Raw genomic sequence first — 22,837 nt, forward strand, 5'->3', positions numbered from 1 at the left:
GCATAAGTCTGTTTGTCTCTCTGTGAATATGTGTGTCTTTGAATATGTGTAGGAGTGTGTGTGCATACATGTGTGTGTGCGTATGTCTGTTCATCTCTTTGTGAATGTGTATGTGTGTGTGTGTGTGTGTGTGTCTGTTTGTCTCTCTGCGAATGTGTGTGTGTATACGTGTGTGCTAATAGGTCTTTGTCTGTGTGTGTGTGTGTGTGTGTGTGTGTGTGTGTGTGTATATGTGCATACGTCTGTTTGTCTTTCTGTAAATGTGTGCGCATATGTGTGTGTGTGTGTGTGTGTGTGTGTGTCTCCAGCGCAGACACCTCATCTCCTGTAGTGAGCCAGATGCATTATGGTTACAGATGACACCTAAACAAAGAGCATCCAGGATAAATGTGACGCAGAGGAGAGCTCATACATTACAGTGACGCCTCGTGTGTGTGTGTGTGTGCGTGTGTGTGTGTGTGTGTGTGTGTGTCCAGATGCCCACAGTAATGTCTCATTCCCTCACAGACAGGCCGAAAAACATGATGGAGCTCAGTTTAGGGCAGATCGGCTCATCAGGCAGAACATCTGAGCGGGAAAACCTGACTGATGCTTCATAACAGCAGGGGTGTCACTCTCACTGCGGACAGGGGGACATTTACCCCTCCATCTCCAAAACCCTGTTCTATGGAAGGTTAATCCTGCCAATTTTAAATAAATCAAATTAACATTGGAAACTAAAACGAAAACCAGATTAACAGTTTGATTATAAAACACAGTTCGCTAAATATCTGGCAAAATTGAAAATGATATTGTTTAATTTTCATTTTCACTGTGACAACACATCGTCCCTGTCAAATCAATCATTAAAATGAAGTTTCCCATTTAACATTGTAATTGTAATTGTAATTGATTTAACTGCATTATTTCACTACTTTTCTCACCACTGTAGTACTGTATGAAGTGGCCACCCCCCCCCCACCTCCACCAAGCGTTATTTTGTAAAAAAAAAAAAAAAAAAAAAAATTATCAGAAAAAATATATATTTTCAGGTTGTCAAATACTGTATTCATTTATAGTAAATACTACAGTGTTTCTGAACCGCACTATAGTAAAGAGCTTGAATTAATCTGTTGTGGTAATTCTACAGTTGCTATGGTAACACAACAACTACAGTAATTGATCTGATCTGTTGTGGCGATTCTACAGTTGCTATGGTAACACAACATCTACAGTAATTGATCAGTTGTGGCGATTCTACAGTTGCTATGGTAACACAAGAACTGTAGTTATTGATCTGTTGTGGTGGTTCTATAGTTGCTATGGTAACACAACCACTACAGTATTTGATCTGTTGTAGTAATTCTACAGTTGCTATGGTAACTCAACAACTATAGTAATTGATCTATTGTGGCGATTCTACAGTTGCTATGGTAACACCAATTACAGTAATTGATCTGTTGTGGTGATTTTGCAGTTGCTATGGTAACACAAGAACTGTAGTTATTGATCTGTTGTGGTGGTTATATAGTTGCTATGGTAACACAACCACTACAGTAATTGATCTGTTGTGGTAATTCTACAGTTGCTATGGTAACAACCACAGTACTGGATTTGTTTTGGTGATTCTACAGTTGCTATGGTAACACAACAACTACAGTAACTGATCTGTTGTGGTGACTCTACAGTTGCTATGGTAACAACCACAGTACTTGATTTGTTGTGGTGATTCTGCAGTTGCTATGGTAACACAACAACTACAGTAATTGATTTGTTGTGGTAATTCTACAGTTGCTATGGTAACAACCACAGTACTGGATTTGTTTTGGTGATTCTACAGTTGCTATGGTAACACAACAACTACAGTAATTGATCTGTTGTGGTGACTCTACAGTTGCTATGGTAATGAAAGAACAATAGTAATTGATTTGTTGTAGTAATTTTATAGTTGCTATTGTAACAAAAGAACTGTGGTTGTTGATTTGCTATTGATCTAAAGTGGCGATCCCCCAACCCCCCACCCAACTGAGCGTGATTTCCATGACCAAGTTCACCAGGGACCCCGTCAATAATCTGTGTAGGGGGGCCCCCAGAGATACATTGAGATATTGTAAGACAAGAGATATTGTCTATTTCTTCTTTCTATGTACCATAGAGTTAGTAGTATAGTAGCTTTGTTACCTGTAGTAAATCACTCTGGCCTCTAACCATTTACTGGAATATTGTAGAAATACTTTTTTCTTCTTTGCGTTATACTGTGCGTTTTGGTTCTGTTGATGTAAGTTGCAGATGATCCCTAAAACTGCTTGCATGAATGTGAGAGAACACCATACCTAAAACCAACTTTATCAAGCAAATTAAGCCAATATTTTGTTTTGTTTTTTCAAAGATTTTGGTACTAACAAGTTGTTAACGTCGCAAGACGTAATACAGTATACTGTATGAGTTCATCACAAGGTCTGCCGTACTAGCAATGCAGAATCTCTGCCCATCGAAGAAGCCCACGACTCCTGCTGCGGGACGGATGTTTGACGAATGGTTATCCTGTGTCCTCTGTTCCTCTAGCTGTACCAATGCAACCAATTGTAGCAATTTTCAATTTTGGCAGATATTTAGCGAACAGTGTTTTATAATCAAATTGTTAATCTGGTTTTCACTTTAGCTTCCAATGTTAGTTTGATTTATTTAAAATGAGCAAGATTTACCTTCCATATGTTCAAAAGCAATAGAGTGATAAATAATAATGCTAATATTGTTTATAATTATATAATGCTTCATGCACTTTCCAATGTGTTGACATCAGAATAAGGTTGTCTAATTTTAAGAGTTCATAATAGTCTAACGTTCATTAAAACACATCCCTCATTTATCAGAGTGTATCAGAGGAGCGTCAGCATGTTAGTGTGTGTCCAGTGTGAACATATACACATGAAGTGATGCTGAATACATTCTCATTAGTGTGCGTTCACTAATGTTCGCTGTTTACGCTGACGGTTTTACTTCAGTTCACTCTAATTAGCCGTGAAAGCTAAAAATAAACAGTATGTGAACGCAGCAGTGTGAAAACACATGCAAATGCGTGTGTGTGTGTGTGTGTGTGTGTTTGTGTGTGTACAGCGGCAATGACATGGATTAGAAGGAGACAGGCTGAGGTTAAACACAGCTGTGTTAAACACAGAGGACGAGAAGACAGAGATGAGACACACACACACATACACACATACACACACACACACACAAACAAAGAGACAATCTTGTACACTTAATCTTCATCATATATTACAGTTTTCCAGCTTATATGTACATCATGTTGTGTGTACTTACTCAAATAAATATGGTGTATTTTTAAATAATAAATAAAATATATATAAAATTCAAATTAACACAAAACCAATATATTTATATACAATATGTAATAGATACATGTGCATGTATGTGTGTGCGCATGTGTATGTGTGTCTGTACACCCACTGGCCACTTTATTAGGTACACCTGTCCAACTGCTCGTTAACACAAATGTCTAATCAGCCAATCACATGGCAGCAGCTCAACGCATGTAAGCATGCAGACATGGTCAAGACGATCTGCTGCAGCACAAAGTGAGCATCGGAATGGGGAAGAAAGGGGATTTAAGAGACTTTGATCGTGGCATGGTTGTTGCTGCCAGACGGGCTGCTCTGAGTATTTCAGAAACTGCTGATCTACTGGGATTTTCACGCACAACCATCTCTAGGATTTACAGAGAATGCTCCGACAAAGAGGAAATATCCAGTGAGCGGCAGTTCTGTGGGCGCAAATGCCTTGTTGATGAGGCCAGAGGTCAGAGGAGAATGGCCAGACTGGTTCCAGCTGATAGAAAGGCAACAGTAACTCAAATAAGCACTCGTTACAACCGAGCTCTGCAGAAGAGCATCTCTGAACACACAACACGTCCAATCCATCGAAGGATTAAGGCAGTTCTGAAGGAAAAAGGGGGGTTCAACCTAGTACTAGTAAGGTGTACCTAATAAAGTGGCCGGTAAGTATATGTTTGTGTGTATATGCATTTAATATCTTACAGTGATTTGCATAATATAAGCTTATGTAATTGACAATTGCTTTAAAAATATAATGCAAAAGGAGTCACAAGACAATCCCAAATGAGGAAATATAACACATAAACAAATAAATAAATGTAAACTTTACTATTAAATATTGAAGATAGGCAACAAATATGAACCTCTGATTCAGCAGAAATCTGAATTAAAAGGGTTATTCTTAATCATTAATAGGTTATATTTGCCCCAGTGGAGCTTATTTTAGGAGCTTTTTTACTTTAACATGAGCAAATGTGTTGTAAAGACACAAAGTTCTGCTCTGGCAGCATTAAATGACTGATTCAGCAGAAATCAGCATTCTCCAGCGGCTCCACACAAACACAGAGGACATTTAACCATCACCACACCTTCACTATGGAGAATACTACAGTCATTCACAGTAAATACTGTGTTTCTGAACAATCCTATAGTATATTATACTGTATATTACAGTATTTGCAGCTGTTTGTTAATGAATGATCCAGCTGCTGTAGTATTAACTAGTGAACTGATAGACTATAGACTATAGTAAACACTGTTTGTTACCATAGCAACAATAGAATCACTACAGCAGATCAAGTACTGTAGTTGGTATTATGGAAACTATAGCATCATCCAAACAGATCAATTATTGCTGTTCTTTCGTTACCATAGCAACTTATAAAATTACTACAGCAGATCAATTACTGCAGTTCTTTTGTTACCATAGCAACTATAAAATTACCACAACAGATCAATTACTATTGTTCTTTCGTTATCATAGCAACTGTAGAATCACCATAACAGATCAATTACTGTAGTTGTTGTGTTGCCATAGCAACTGTAGAATTACCACAACAGATTCATTACTATAATTGATCTGTTACCATAGCAACTATATAACCACCACAACAGATTAATAACGGCAGTTATTTTGTTACCATAGCAACAGTAGAATCACGACAACAAATCAATTACTGTAGTTGTTGTGTTACCATAGCAACTGTAGAATCACCACAAAAGATTTATTACTGTAGTTGTTGTGTTACCATAGCAACTGTAGAATCACCACAACAAATCAATTACTGTAGTTGTTGTGTTACCATAGCAACCGTAGAATCACCACAAAAGATTTATTACTGTAGTTGTTGTGTTACCATAGCAACTGTAGAATCACCACAAAAGATTTATTGCTGTAGTTGTTGTGTTACCATAGCAACTGTAGAATCACCACAAAAGATTTATTACTGTAGTTGTTGTGTTACCATAGCAACTGTAGAATCACCACAACAAATCAATTACTTTAGTTGTTGTGTTACAATAGCAACCGTAGAATCACCACAAAAGATTTATTACTGTAGTTGTTGTGTTACCATGGCAACTGTAGAATCACCACAACAGATTTATTGCTGTAGTTGTTGTGTTACCATGGCAACTATAGAATCACTACAACAGATTAATAACTACAGTTCTTTTGTTACCATAGCAAATGTAGAATCACAACAACATCAATTACTGTAGTTGTTGTGTTACCATAGCAACTGTAGAATTGCCACAACAGATTAATTCAAGCTCTTTACTATTGTACGGTTCAGAAACACTGTAGTATTGACTATAAAATGAATACAGTATTTGACAACCTGAAAATATATTTTTTTTCTGATGATGTTGACAAGAGACAGAAAGTGAAAGCAAACAAAAAAATTTTTTTGTTATAGTTACATTTTTTAAATTAAATTAAGAAAATAATATAATACAAATGTTAACAATAGACCATTTACAGTTTTTAAATCTGCCTTTGTCCTTTAAATGCAATCAAATCTTAGTTTTATCAAATAGTCAATAGTGTTACCTGTCTGTCCTAAGATGAACTTAATAAACAAACAAACAACCAAACAAACAAAAAATGATAACACTTTTGTTTACTATTAACTACTGGCTAATTACCAGCCAATTATTATTAATTGTCCATTAGTAGGTATAACGCAAGTCTTAAACAACATTTCTATACTACATAGGCTAGTAGTGTTAGTTAATGGTTTGTTAAGAGTGTGAATTTGACCTAAAGTTTTACCAAAATGAAAACGAATACCGTTCAGCACATGCATTATTAAAACAACTCTCCTGTACACACATGCAGGCTGAACTGAAGACCTGCACCAGAAACGTTCACTATAAGTGTGTGTGTGTGTGTGTGTGTGTGTGTGTTGCCATAGAGACGTGGCGCTGCTCTTTAAGATGCTGCAGGCGCTCAGAGCGAACCAACACCTGCTGCTTCTGCTAATTGGCTGCTGCTTTTTTCTTCTTGACTCCAACTTTTAAGGTGAGTCTGTTCGCTCTCATGCCTGACATCACTTCCTTTTTTTAAGCACACACTGTTTTAATGTTCATTCTGTCTTGGAGGAGGAAAAGCAAGAAAAGAGCTGCTCCTGGTTGTTCCTGCTGCAGTCTTTTACTATCTAAGGGTTGAAAATGAAGACTTTTTGACATCACAATAAACTGGGAAGGAAGAGATGAAGAGAAATGCTGATTTTCAAAACAAGTATACGTATTTATATAACAAGACATAATATAAATATTTAGTATTTACACATTTAGAAACCTATTGATGATCATAGTGCAAAGTCAAATGAGAGAAAGAGAGAAAAAAGGTTAGTTAAAAAACAATGTATAACAATAATAATAATAATAATAATTAATACTAATAATAATAATAATAATAATAAAATAAATAAACAAATAAAAGTTATTAAATGTAATTAAATTGATAAAATTAAAATAAAAGAAAAAAAATTAAAATTAAATTTAAATTAAATAGTAATAATAAAATAAAACTAATGAAATAAATCAATAAAATGAAATAACATTTTATTAAATTCACTAAATTAAATTAAAATAAAAGAAAACAAACAATAAAATTTAATTAAATAACATAATAAGAAAATAAATAAAAATAAAATAGTTTAAAATTTTATAAATGAAAGTAAATAAAAATAATATAAGAAAACTTAAATAAAAAAAAATGAAATGTATAAAACATATACATATATATATATATATATATATATATATATATATATATATATATATATATATATATATATATATATATATATATATATATATATATATATATATAAAAATATAAATATTAATAAATAATATACACAGCAAGAAGATCGCTTCTTCGAGCCTCGGCTGTGTCAGTTGGCGTTTCATTGTGGAGTTTGCAGGTGCTCCGGTTTCCCCCACAGTCCAGTCAGTTGGGTAAGCTAAACTGTCCATAGTATGTGTGTGAATGAGTTTGTATGGGTGTTTCCCAGTGGTGGGTTGCAGAAAAAGCATCCGCTGTGTAAAACATATGCTAGATAAGCTGGCTGTTCATTCCGCTGTGTGATTAATAAAGAAACCCACGTGAACGCAGGGAGAACATGCAAACTCCACAATGAAACACCAACTGACACAGCTGAGGCTCGAACCAGTGATAAATAAAAAAAATAAATCAAATAAATTAAAGTAAATAAAAATAATATAAGTAAACTAAAATAAAATTATGAAATGTATAAATAAACAATAAACAAATAATAATTTATATAATAAAACACTAATAATAAAACAATAAATAATGTATTCATTCATAATTGTTTAATTTTTTATATAAATCTTACATAATAATCCTAAAATAATGCTATGCTATTTTTTTTATCAGTTTTATTTTTCAGAAGCATACTAATGTCTGTTAGCCCATTAGAGTCTCTGACAGTAAAAGTCTCTGAGTGTATAGACAAATCCTCATTACACCGCGTCTCATTTCAGCGGCTGACACTCCAGATAAAGTCCAGGATGGATTAATTTTCTCCTCTGGATTCATATTCTGGTCATTTCTCATCGGATCAGCGCTGCGTGACGCCCTCGACAGGTGAACGGCCAATTGCTTGTCAGTCCTCGGCTGAGCGATGGGAAAATGACTGTCTGCTCAAAAAAAATCCCCAGACTCTATTTTCCCTATTTTGGCTTTTCAATTAAGCGGCGAGCGAGTGTTATGTGTGTTTGTGCCTGATAACACTGCAGCTGTTGACGTCCATTACTATTATGAAGTCCTCATGTATCATGAATGTAACGGAGAACTGCAGGAAAAACACATGCTTTCAGAAGCTGTTCTTTACTGTATTTCTTGTGCTGGACTCTTTTCTGATATATTTTGCTCTGGTTATAGTATATAATGCTCTTTTACTGTTCTAATTCAATTAAACTAATAACAAATTCTCATTAGTTTTCTTCACCTGTAAGTTCAGGTGGAAAACACAGTTTCAATAATACATGAGAGATTTTTTTAATTATACTCATATTTTGACTCATTTTCACTTTGTCCGTCTAATACGGTGCATTCACACGGGGCTTCAGCATCAACGCTTGACAGAGGGCGTGTCTAAAGTTGGGGCTGACGCAATCATCATAGCAGCGTCAGCCAATAATATTAGTCAGCAATCAGCTACTCTCTGAGCTGGTGTATTTGCATACAGTGATTTGATTGGCTGACACTTCCATCAATGCTAGAAAAGTTGAGAAAGTCCCAACTTCTGCAGCGAGCAATGCCTCTGAAGCACGGCCAACGGATCCACAATGAAGTTCACTAACACCTGTTTTTGATTTATATCATAGTAACGTACCTAAATTAGTCTGTTGTGGGGATTCTACAGTAACTATGGTAACGAAAAAACAATAGTAATTGATCTGCTGTGGTGATTCTATAATTGCTATGGTAACGAAAGAACTGTAGTAACTGATCTGTTGTGGTGATTTTATAGTTGCTATGGTAATTAAATAACTGTAGTTACTGATTTGCTGTGGTGATTCTACAGTTGCTATAGTAACAAAATAACTGTAGTAATTAATCTGTTGTGGTGATTCTACAGTTGCTATGGTAACAAAATAACTTTAGTAATTGATCTGTTGTGGTGATTTTATAGTTGCTATGGTGACGAAAGAACAATAGTAATTGATCTGTTGTAGTGTTTATACAGTTGTTATGGTAACAAACGAACAATAGAAATCCACCTGTTGTGGTAATTCCACAGTTGCTATGGTAACAAAAGAACTGTAGTAACTGATTTGTTGTGGGGATTTTACAGTTGCTATGGTGATGAAAGAACAATAGTAATTGATCTGTTGTGGTGATTATACAGTTGCTATGGTGACCAAAGAACAATAGTAATTGATCAGTTGTGGAGATTCTACAGTTGCTATGGTAATTAAATAACTGTAGTTACTGATCTGTTGTGGTGATTCTACAGTTGCTATAGTAACAAAATAACTGTAGTAATTAATCTGTTGTGGTGATTCTACAGTTGCTATGGTAACAAAATAACTGTAGTAATTAATCTGTTGTGGTGATTCTACAGTTGCTATGGTAACAAAATAACTTTAGTAATTGATCTGTTGTGGTGATTCTACAGTTGCTATAGTAATGAAAGAACAATAGTATTTGATCTGTTGTGGTGATTCTACAGTTGCTATAGTAACAAAATAACTGTAGTAATTGATCTGTTGTGGTGATTCTACAGTTGCTATAGTAACGAAAGAACAATAGTATTTGATCTGTTGTGGTGATTCTACAGTTGCTATAGTAACAAAATAACTGTAGTAATTGATCTGTTGTGGTGATTCTACAGTTAAAACATAATTTTGTCCCGAACCAATTCTGCTTCAAAACACCACTAACACACACATTAGGCAGGACTCAAGAGTGATAAAGCAGACACAAGTCATTCGTTTTCATTGAGGGTTTAATCTGACCGCTGGCAATGTAACTCTCTCTGCGCGCTCAAGTTGATGTCAGGACATTAGCAGGTTTTGCCCGGCAGAAATAATTCATTAACCCCAATGGCTCCAGATTGCAATTTATTAGCGCTGCATTTGTAAGCACAGCTCTGGAAACACAGCGTCAGCGCAGACAAACACTAGTTATTCACCCTGGCAGCTGTCATTTAACTCTAGACACACGCCGCTGGCCATATTCCTGCTTTAAATTTGATTTTCCTCACTAATTCAACCCACCTGCCACCGCTGACATATTAAGAGCAGCCTGTTATGATGGAAAGCGGACAGAGACGCGGATAAATGGAGCGTTTCGGCTGCATGAGAACAGCGGAGGCTCATTTATTTCCTCTTTTGTCACTGTTGTCTTCATTGTCTGCATGATTAAACCAGCGCCACGCAGCTCTGCTCAACAAATAACCTAATTGAGAATGACCTTGTGAATGATATAACAGCCACAAACACACACTTGGACAGCTATCATTATGGGGACTTCACACGGCTGTAATGACTTTTACACAGTACAGACTGTTTATTCTCCATCCATACACTGTTACAACATCTGTTCATGAACAGTTTCCATTTTTAAACAGTTTTCTGTTTATTTGTGGTGATGAAGTGCATTATGGCAGTGGTTCTCATACTGTGGTACGTGTACCACTATTAGTACACAGGCCTCCTTCTAGTGGGACGCGGAGGAATTGCTAAATAATTAAAGTAAAAAAATTAACACTTTTAACCCTTTTATGTGTTTGATAACACAGATGAGATCAGTAAAAGGATTTTAATTGGCTAAATTATAATAAATTATTCTATTATTTGAAGCTAATTTCCTGCCCATCTTTGTAACGGTTGTTGGAGGCATATCCCGTATTTTTATATCCCAGTGTTGACAGGTATAGTTTAATGACTTGCTTTTCTGACACACAAAGCCAACTCTAATGCAAAGTAAACAGATCTCATTTCTAATTTAAATATGTAAATCAAATTCATATATATATATATATATATATATATATATATATATATATTTTTTTTTTTTTTTATATATATTTTTTTCATATATATATACATATATATATATATATATATATATATATATATATATAAAGATAGATATTTATATCTTTATATATATCTTATATATCTTATATATATAATATATATATATGAAAAAAATATATATATATAAATATAAATATAAATATATATATATATATATATATATATATATATATATTTTTTTTTTAATATATATATATATATATATATATATATATATATATATATATATATATATATATATATATATATATATATATATATATATATATATATGAATTTGATTTACATATTTAAATTAGAAAGGAGATCTGTTTACTTTGCATTAGAGTTGGCTTTGTGTGTCAAGAAAAGCAATATATATATATAAATATATAAATATATATATTTATATATATATATATATATATATATATATATATATATATATAAAGATATATATATATATATATAAAGATATATATATATATATATTTATATATATATCTTATATATCTTTATATATATCTTTATATATATAAATATATATATTTATATATTTATATATATATATATATATATAAATATATTTATATATATATATATATATATATATATATATATATATATATATATATATATATATATATCTTTATATATATATATATATATATATATATATATATATATATATTTATATATATATGAATTTGATTTACATATTTTAATTAGAAATGAGATCTGTTTACTGTGCATTAGAGTTGGTTTTGTGTGTATATATAGGGATGTCAAAATTAGCGCATTAACGCACATAATTAATTTAAAATATTTAATGTGTAAAAAAAAAAAATAGCGCAGTTGCAGTTTTTATTTTTCTGTTGTGGCCCACGTGTGTTCAGGGCCGGCGCACACATAGAGGCGACCTAAGTAGCTGCCTTGGGCGGCAGATGTTTGGATGCAATTTGGGTTTTCCTCCTGTAGAAAAACATCATCATAAGAACAATGTTTAGTGGCTCGATGTGTTACAGCAGTGTTTTTAAAAGTCTAAACACTTTATTATATAGTGTACAACCAAGCACGTGTGGTCAGAACACAAACGAGTCGCAGGTAATGAAGTATTCAGCAGAAAAGCCAGTCTAAGCAAAATGCTAGCAGGCGTCTGTAGCTCCGCTCATGCTCCCCCTCTTTGCCCTTGTTTGGTATCCCCCAGCCGGTGCGATGATGTGCGAACAAAATGGCGACGGTTGGCCACGCCTACTGGTAGCAATTCTTCAGAAACCTATGGGTGACGTGACGGATCCTACGTCCATATCTTTTTACAGTCGATGGTTTTTCGGCGCTTCACTCTCGCATTTGTCCATTTCTGAAAGGATCAGATGTCAGAAGCACTTCAATAATCACGCACACGATATTATCATCAGCTCAAGAAGTTCATTATTTCAAATATAGATGCGAACGCGAGCTCTCTGGAGAAAGTGATTTCAGAGGTACCGATCCGGATCCGGCTTGTTCAGGCACAAATTAAGCCCTGGTACCGAACCACTCAGAGGAAACGGGCCATAATAAACCCCTATAGCTGTCACAGGAGGATGAGGGGGATCATTGTATTCACCCGGTGACAGCAGGTCGCCAGAATGTGTGTGTGTGTGTGTGTGTGTGTGTGTGTTTCAGACCAGCTCTCACTAATGAGTCTGCATCTCGACCTCCCTCTGTTTGTTTACAGCACACACACACACATACACACACACACACACACACACACACACACACACACACACACACACACACACACACACACACACACAGCATGGCCTGACGCTTGACACTGATGTGTTTCTCAGGAGGGGATGAAGACCCTGCAGGAAAACACCTGGAGGAACAGAAAGCGCTCTGTCTTTCTCTTTCGGTAGATTTCTCCATGTGTCACGAGTGTGTTTGATTATTAAAACGCTTCATTAAGCACCTAATACCACGCTCATATGAGGAAACGGCAGAAATGCAGATACAGACCAGTGAAAAATGAACTCATCATTCAACGCTCTTTCACCAAACACCTCTGATTGCTTTCACAAGCTGAACTAACATCAACAACACACCAAAAACAATTGCTTTCAGATATACACTCACCGGCCACTTTATTAGGTACACCTTTCTAACTGTTTGTTAACGTAAATGTCTAGTCAGCTAATAACATGGCAGCAGCTCACTGTATTTAGGCATGTAGACATGATCAAGACGATCTGCTGCTGTTCAAACTGAGCATCAGAATGGAGAAGAAAGAGGATTTAGGAGACTTTGAACGTGGCATGGTTGTTGCTGCCAGACGGGCTGCTCTGAGTATTTCAGAAACTGCTGATCTACTGGGATTTTCACGCACAACCATCTCTAGGGTTTACAGAGAATGCTCCGACAAAGAGGAAATATCCAGTGAGCGGCAGTTCTGTGGGCACAAATGCCTTGTTGATGCCAGAGGTCAGAGGAGAATGGCCAGACTGGTTCCAGCTGATAGAAAGGCAACAGTGAGTAAAATAAGCCGTGGTTAAGCTTGTATGTGCAGCGCTGCGTTGTGTTATTTTGTTTTTTGGTGTTGTGTGTTTGTCTTGTGTGATGCTGCTCTTGTTTCTCCCTCGATCTGTGCTCAGAATGTCAGCAGAGACACATCTGTGTGTAATAGATGCTGTAGGATGAGATGCGATATGCAGGTGTGTGTGTTTGTGTGTGTGTGTGTGTGTGTAGGGTGGCTGGTGTCTAAATAACACTAAACAAACATGCTGATCGCAGCTGAGACCCTGCAGCGTGTTACACACACACACACACACACACATGAACATCAGCTCTCCACATCAGATCGCGGAAACACACTCACATACACACACAATTCTCTCTCACACATACACACACACACACACACACACACACATCAGTTCTCAGAAACACACACACACACACAATTCTCTCTCACACATACACACGCACAAGTTTCTCACACACACACACACACACACACACACACACACACACACACACACACACACACACACACACACACACACACAGACACACACACACACACACATACATCAGTTCTCAGAAACACACACACACAATTCTCTCTCACACATACACACGCACAAGTTTCACACATACACACACACACACACACACACACACACACACATCATCAGCTCTAAGACACACAACAAGCACATCAGCTCTCTCTCTCACACTGTGTGTGTGTGTGTGTGTGTGTGTGTGTGAATGAGTGTCTATGGGTGTTTACCAGCCATGAGCTGCAGCTGGAAGAGCATCTGATATGCTGGAATAGTTGGCGGTTCATTCCGCTGTGGTGACCCCTGATAAATAAAGGGGCTAAGCCGAATGAAAATGAATAAATGAATGAAACTGTGTGGAAATATTGCAAAACCATTCAAATATTAAACCCATTTTCTGAACACATTCACAAAGTTTTCTGTTGTAGATGCATTAAAGCCCGCTGTACTGGAATCCAACACAATATAAGGCCTCTTTAACATACCACACAATTTGAAAACAGAACAGTAAGCGCAGAATACCTGCATCCCACACTGAACAACAACTCAACTTTCTGATTCTGGAGCCAGAAACAGCAAAGACAACAACACGTGTACACGTTTAGCCAGAATGCAACCGCAAAGTGTACAAACAACTGAAGTCAATACAAGAAAATAAAGCACAAACGCAAACTGAGAAAGAGATGAAGAAATGCAAACTCACCAGTCAAACAGCCATACTGCATTAAACATGAAGCAATACTGACAAACACTGAGATATTCCACTGGAGTCTCAGGTCATTAATATTCCAGCATCTGCCATGTGATTGATTCACTGGACGATGACATCATGACAACACTGAATGACTTAAGCTGCGGTCACACTGGGCTTTTCCTCCCATAGACTTCCATTTAAACGCACGCAAATGCGTCAGTCCGGAAACGCAGGGTTCAAACTTGGTGAACTCTGACCTGCGGAATCGCATCACTTGACTGCAGGAGACCAATGGAGGATCAAAACATGACCTCTCTGGACAGAACGTCTATTCATCTTGTTTAATCCCGCTCCTTTTCGCAGCGCCGCACGACAGAATTTCGCACACACAAACTCTAGTGTGACCACAGCTTTATAATAGGGCTGAATGATTATGACTAACCAGCAACAACACTACTAAACTAACTCACAGCAAATACATGGAAGCAATCAGGAAGAGAGATGACGAGAAATGACAGTCAAAATAAAAGTCCCTTACAAACAGTTGATGACCAAATTATTATCTTACACTAATTTCTAATGACTAACTTATTTTATCTTTGCCGTGATGACAGCACAAGATATTTTGCAAGATAATATTCAACTTAAAGTAGCGCTTAAAGGCTTAACTAGGTTAACCAGTTAAACTCTGCTGATATTTTGGGATTTCCGCCTGGATTTTGCCTACCCAAATTTAAAAGCTTCCCAAATCCACATGCAGAGGTGAAAATGCAAAAAATGTGGCATCATTTTAAAGCAAACCCTTTGAATTTTCATAAAACACTATTAAAGTGTTTAAATTATCTGTATATGTTGTCTGTGTTATAATAAACACCTAAAAAAAGAGGCGCTTTTTGTATTTTTTTTGTTATAAACTCAAATGTAAAAGTGTCCCTTTTAGGTTGTGTGTGGTCTAGCGTGCTGTAATTAATGTTGGTGGTTCCTGCACATGTCTGTAATCATAGGAAAACAGAAAAATGTCTCCACCATAATCTATGCAAAAGTTATTGTATTCCAACTGATGAGAGGTGCTGTACAAGCCACAGGAGCGATCATTGATTTCATATTTCACTATTCTTTTGTTTGATCAAACATAATTCACTGTGTTTGGAGCACGTCAGACATATAAAAGCATTACTTATGCACATCAGTTCAAAAACAGAGGAGAATGGCCCTGAAGCGCACAGCATAAGGTAAGAGATGAGCTGTCTGTGCTATCTGGGGCTGCTTATTGATCATAAATGTATTGTTTTCACTTCTGCGTCATGGAAACACCGCGATTCATTCGGCAACTGTTTAATATGTGAATATAATTCAGTAAAAAGAATGCTATAACCGTATGAGCACCGGCAAGAGCTTTCATTTGAGCTATAACTTGTACATGTGTCAGATGAAAAATATGAAAATGAACCAATGTAAAATACCCAGTTCAGGTCTCCAAAATACTGTGTGTTTAAGTGTAAATAACTTTTGTACAGTAGAATAAAAACCAAAGTGATGCATATGTGCATAAAATATAGATTCTACACTTTCAAACGAAACCACTTACGGGGGTCTGCTGCAATGCTAGCCCTTTAAATCTGAAAGCAAAAGTCGATGACGTACGCTGAGTTTAACTGGTTAAGGAACACTATTTGCACCACCATCTACCTTTTTTTCTGAGAGTGTATAATGACATCTGACTGGACTGATTTGATCATGCCTTCCTCATAAAAAGCCACTTACGTAAATACTTATTTTTCTTATGTGAAAAATGGTCAACATATTGCACACAAATCATCTACACTGTAAAAGAATCCTGGCTGCCTTGCATTTTTAAGCTGAATCAAATTAACCTGATGAGTCCGTTGAACTCATATTATGTTAAACTGACTTAAAACAGCGTGTGCAAGTTACAAGATTAAGTTAGAACATGATGAACTTAATTTAACAAGTTACAATGACCTAAAAACATATGCAGCCAGGACTAATTGATCATATGTTTTACGGGTGACATATATCACTAGTGAAGCATTCAGTTTGTACACTTATAAAGTCCGCCATGTAAATAGCAAATGCACCATGGAGCGACACAACTTACTCTTAAAGGGAATGAGAGATGAGGCTCAAAACACACCCAGAACTCATTAAGAGAATCAGCACAACCCTGTTAGACCATGCGCCGGGGTGCAGAGCATATGTATCCATCCTTAAAATAGCTAAAGTGGATTTGCACAAACTCTTAATGCTTTTGCACCATGAGCTTTAGACTTTGCACATTTAGATTGTTAAAGTAGATCCCTAAGTCTGATTGACATTTTCATATGCATGTCATTTTGGACAAAAAACAAAGCATCTGCTTAATGACAAAATGTAAAAGCGCTGCTAAAACAGACTTTTAGAGGAGTAGCAGGGGTAAAAGAAAAGATACAGTCAAAACATCAGGGGCCTCATGTACCAACGCTGCGTACGCACAAAAACTTTGCGTACGCCAGGTTTCACGCTCAGAATCGCTCACGTTTGGATTTACTAATGATGAACTGAACGTAGGAATGTGCGCAGCTCCACGCGAGCTTCATGCCTGGTGTACGCACATTTTTTGTGCGTGTCTGTTTTATTTCTAGGGATGTAACGGTATTGTAAATACCGTCATACCGCAATATAATTTTTTTTCGATATTACCGTAGTCGCATGACTCGGTAAAACTATAGGTCTTCTGAGAAAAGTTTGCTCAGGCGAATGAAGCGAACGAGCGGAAACTACAATTCCCATCAGCCCATGCGTGGCCATCATCCTTTGCGGTCTGTTGTCACTACAGATCCAGTAATGCGGAAATGGAGTGTGCTTCTAGTAACGGGGATGAAAAAGAGCTGGAGATGAACCTAAAGCGGGTGTTGTCGCCGCACGCGTTCTGATCAGCTGTGTTGTTGCGCGCATACTGTAAAGCAGAGAGGGGGGGTTGAGCGCGCATACTCAAGAGCGGTGTTGTCATGCGCCTACTGAAGGGCGGGACGGAGCGTGTGTCGCGTCGCGGGGGCACTTTTGATCATTTTGGAAGGGCACTTTCTATCCAAGACTAAAAAGGGCATGTGCACTGCACAGGTTGAGCCCTATGTGTGCACGTGCCTGCAAGTTGGGGAATTTAATAGTAATAACAGTCATGGGGACTGCAGAAACACAGCACACTGTTCAGATTGATGCAGACATTGACTTGTACCTCAAAGAGACCCTCTATCTCACTCATGGCTTGTCCTCTCAAGTGGGGGAAAGACAATGCACAACGTTACCCACTGCTGTCAACCTGGGCCAAGTCATAGCAAGAAACCTGAGTCCCAGAAACCTCAGTCCCAAATGAGAGGGGTTTTTTTTCTGTTGCAGGGGACATTGTAAATACCCAGAGATACCAGCTTTTACCAGATTATATTTATATGATAATTTTCCTTAAAGCCCATCTCTATCTAAGTGAGTGAGTGATTAAATGTTGAATGTGATGAGTTTTCAACAATACTAAATTGAAACTTTATTTTTTTACATGGTTTAATAATTTTTTGTTATTAAAATTGAAGTTCCTGTTTCAAAGCTTACAGATAGATGGCTAATTTGTATGTCATTGACACTTTTGGCACTTTTTTGGAGTATTTTCATAAGTTTTGTTTTTTCCTGTAAATGATTCAATAAATACCGTACCGTGACATTCATACCGAGGTATTACCGTACCGTGAAATTCTGATACCGTTACATCCCTATTTATTTCCATTGGCGACTCCTAGAGGCGGTTGTGTTAAATTGCTCTCCACAAAGTGTCTGAGCCGTGCAATGGCAGCTGTATGAGACGGGTTCATCTAGCAGTTATATAAGGTTTCCATACCATACAGTTGACCAGCTAAGCATTAAAGCGCAAATTGCAGCGGTCGCCTGTTTTCCCAATGTAATCGGAGCGATCTACTGCACATACATTGCTATAAAGACACTATCTGAAGATGAATTTGCATGTGTGAAACATTTCCATTTAATAAATGTGCAAATAAAATATGATGCACAGACTTATTATTGATTCCTACTTGTCTTTCTCGTGATAAATAGTTGGGAAAATCTGATATGTAGCGGGGGAAAAAAGAAGAAAGAGTTCATCAGACGCTGGATTCGAACCGAGTTCATGCTCAAACGTGTCAAAATATGTTGACATGAGTCTTACGAGCTGCGCCACTGAGACTGTTAAGGATGTTGCAACATTTTACACCTATAAATCACACTATTTCTTTTTAATTCACTCAGTGCGATGTTCAGACTCAACTGTGTTAACCGCATCAGCTAAACTCTGCCACTCTATTTTTTTCTTTTGTTGTTAATTCCAGAGGACAAACTTGCAAATAACACCGCTTTTCTCCGGTCTGCCTCCGACAGCAGCACCTTCAATTCACATTCTGTTCAAAGTTTCTCTTCTTGCTTTTGCCGTTGCTTTTTCGTTGGGTTTTGCCAAAGTAGAGTCATTAGCATATTCATACGGGGGAGGAGGCAGGGAGGGGTTTTGTGCTCGTGCACATGCGCTCAGTTTCAAGTTCATTCGGATGTACAAAAGAATATGCATGTGATTCGGCGTACGCAGTGTTTCATACATCTGAATATTTTTCTGCGTCGCACATTTACAGCTTTGTGCGTACGCAATGTTTTAGTATGATTTCCACGCAAGTCTTCGTACATGAGGCCCCTGATCTGTGCATTAATACGTGCAGTGTAAACACAGAGAGAGACAGAGAAATAGAGATGCTCTTACCCCAGGCAGCGTCTTCTGTTCATGGAGAGCACTCTGGGCCTTCAGTGCTGACTCTCTGGCACAGTACGTTAGAAAGGCACATCCTGTAACACACACACACACACACACACACACACACACACACAGAGCAACCAGCACATCATCAAGAGTCGCGGCTACAATCTGAGCAGACCTACACATGCATTGCTGTGTTTACTTCATGTCGATTTCACGTCCTTTATTGTCATTCAGTAAGGGCTGTGTGCTGTTTATTGGCTGGGATGAGTTACTTTAAAAGCAATATATTACCATCTTTAGGTTTTTATATATTCTATTATTTGTTGCTCAAGATTTTTAAGGAACTTTTCCCAACACTGGCTATGATAATATGGTACTTGCTTTTAAAGGGATAGTTCACCCAAGGCAACATGGTGGCGTAGTAGGTAGTGCTGTCGAATCACAGCAAGAAGGTTGCTGGTTCGAGTCTTAGCTGGGTCAGTTGGCATGTCTGTTTGGAGAAATGGAGTTTGCATGTTCTCCTCGTGTTGGCGTGGGTTCCTCTGGGTGCTCCGGTTTCCCCAACAAGTCATGCGGTACAGGAGTATTGGGTAAGCTAAAATTGTCTGTAATAAAGGTCTGCATGGGGAGCCATGGGAATAAACTTCCGAATTAAGCGCAGGAGCGGTCGGGAACCGGTTTAATTTTGGACGGGAGCGGGCCGTCTAGCAATATCGCTCTCGACTCCCGAGCGAGCGAGCACGCGTATGTATGTGTGTGAACGAGTATGTGTGTACTGCGTGATGCTGCTTAGCTTGTTTGTTGCTGTGTGTGTGTGTGTGTGTGTGTGTGTGTGTGTTTATACAGACAGCTTGTTAAAGGCTGTCTGGATTCTATAAAGCTGGGTGGTTTTCGGTTTTGTTCTCCCCCCGCTGTTTAGCGGGATGGGGCGTGGCATGTGGAAAACGGGGCGGGGCGGGCAGCGGGACAACAAATGCTGAATATAAGCGGGAGCGGTCGGGTTCGGGTTAAAACCAGGCGGGAGCGGGATTCAAAATTTTGTCCCGCGCAGATCTCTAGTCTGTAGTGTATGTGTGTGAATGAGTGTGTATGGGTGTTTTCCAGTGATGGGTTGCAGCTGGAAGAGCATTCCCTGTGTAAAACATGCTGGATAAGTTGGTGGTTCATTCCACAGTGGCAACCCCAGATTAATAAAGGGACTTAGCCGAAAATGAATGCATAGTTCACCCAACAATAAAAAATCATGTGGTTATAAACTTTAATGAGTTTCTTTTTCTGTTGAACACAAAAGAAGATACTTTGAAGCATGTTGAAAAAAGCTGACACTGATATCCATAGTAGGGACATAAAAAACTGTGTGTGTGTGTGTGTGTGCACGCAAATGAGAGAGCTTTGTGTGTGTGTGTGTGTGTGTGTGTGTGTGTGTGTGTGTGTGTGCACGCAAATGAGAGAGCTTTGTGTGTGTGTGTGTGTGTGTGTGTGTGTGTGTGTGTGTGTGTGTGTGTGTGTGTGTGCACGCAAATGAGCGAGCTTTGTGTGTGTGTGTGTGTGTGTGTGTGCACGTGTGCACGCAAATGAGAGAGCTTTGTGTGTGTGTGTGTGTGTGTGTGTGTGTGTGTGTGTGTGTGTGTGTGTGTGTTAATGGGTGTTTTTTTTAACCCATTTTTCAAACATTCATTCATTCATTAATTTTCTTGTCAGCTTAGTATCTTTATTAATCTGGGGTCGCCACAGCGGAATGAACTGCCAACTTATCCAGCATATGTTTCACTTCCAGCTGGAACCCATCACTAGGAAACACCCATACACACTCATTCACACACATACACTACGGACAATTTAGCTTACCCAATTCACCTACACCACATGCTTTTGGACTTGTTAGAGAAACCGGAGCACCCGGAGGAAACCCACGCCAACATGGGGAGAACATGCAAACTCCACACAGAAACGCCAACTGACCCAGCACCCACTGCGCCACGGTGCTGCCCATTCTTCAAACATATTATATTTATTGTATATAAAGACACACACACACACACACACACACACACACACACATATGTATATCATATATAAATTTAAACACCTTTAAAGTGTTGATGCATTTAAACCACAAATGCTTCAGCTTTATAAGAATGTAAGTCTTATATAGTTGACACATTGGCAAAAATATTACCTGATCCGCACTTTCACAAACATAAATAACTCACGCAAAACAACACATCTGACGCTCATGCAAACGACAGCAATATCCAGAATCACATTAATTGGATAAATAGCACCGAAAATCCCCTCTTGTGCATTTTCAGAGCAAATCAGCAGTGCAAATGAACCTGAACATCCTTAAACATTCAAATTAAATGTGTTTTTGGGCTGGCGCTGCAACGGTGACCCTCTGAGAGACCCTTTCTGCAGCCGGCAGCAGAATATTTCATCACTTCACAGCAGACAAGACACCGCTCCCTCCTTAGAGAGCTAAAACAACACAAATCACACTGCCAAGTGCACTACAGCACTAGAAGTGTGCACACTTTTTGTTATTTTGCAATGATAATGATAACATATAATAATATTCCTTCGGCTTAGTCTCTACTTAAGAGGTCACACAGCGGAATAACCCGTCAACTATTCTGGCATATAGGAAGCACCACTCATACACTAATTTAGTTCATCAGTTCCCCTATAGCGCATGTGTTGGGACTGTGGGGGAAACCGGAGCACCCGGAAGAAACCCACAACCCCACGAGGAGAACATGCAAACTCCACACTGAAACACCAACTGGCTTAGTCAAGGCACGAACCAGCAACCTTCATGCTGTGAGGCGAACGTTCTACCCACTGCGCCACCGTGCTGCCCATTATTACCCCCACTGCTGATTAATTAATGAAAGAGAGCGGTTTCTGCATATACACTGCTGCAGGTTCGCTCTGGTGTTGTTCACTAGTACTCAATGACGAACTCTGCTGTAATTGAATCAGAGCTGTGTGTGTTCCTCGATCCCTCTGTGACCTGCAGCCTATTAATGTAAACTAACAGCTTTAATGATACACGTCTGATCCACTGGGAGACCTGCATGACTGATTACAGCCAGACAGAGAGCGAGAGAGAGAGAGAGAGAGATACACACACACACATTTGTTTTAGTGAATTCTGAGGACAACCCACAGGTTTGCATTGTTTTAAACTGTACAAACTCTGTTTTATATCCCTCTACCCCTAAACCCACCCCTCACAGAAAACTGTGTGTTTTTCATTCATTCATTCGTTCATTCATTCATTCATTTTCTTTTCGGCTTAGTCCTTTTTTTAATCCGGGGTCACCACAGTGGAATGAACCGCCAACTTAACCAGCATCTGTTTTACACAGCGGATGCCCTTCCAGCTGCAACCCATCTCTGGGAAACACCC

The 22,837-nt window shown here is 38.0% G+C and overlaps 1 protein-coding gene across 10 annotated transcripts in view; it reads right to left on the reverse strand.

The window, feature by feature from the left end:
- Positions 1–22,837, reverse strand: part of celf6 (CUGBP Elav-like family member 6) — a 65,063-nt gene that overhangs the window by 36,724 nt on the left and 5,502 nt on the right. For all 10 annotated transcript variants that reach the window (XR_012394135.1, XR_012394134.1, XR_012394133.1 and 7 more), the window contains exon 2: positions 19,429–19,511. Coding sequence is in view for 7 of the 10 variants with exons in the window: in XM_073930135.1 (XP_073786236.1) it covers positions 19,429–19,511 (83 nt within the window). In the remaining 3 variants the exon portion in view is untranslated. The remainder of the gene's footprint in view (positions 1–19,428; positions 19,512–22,837) is intronic.

This window comes from Danio rerio, chromosome 18 (assembly GCF_049306965.1).
Source record: "Danio rerio strain Tuebingen ecotype United States chromosome 18, GRCz12tu, whole genome shotgun sequence".
NCBI classification, from domain to species: Eukaryota; Metazoa; Chordata; class Actinopteri; order Cypriniformes; family Danionidae; genus Danio; species Danio rerio.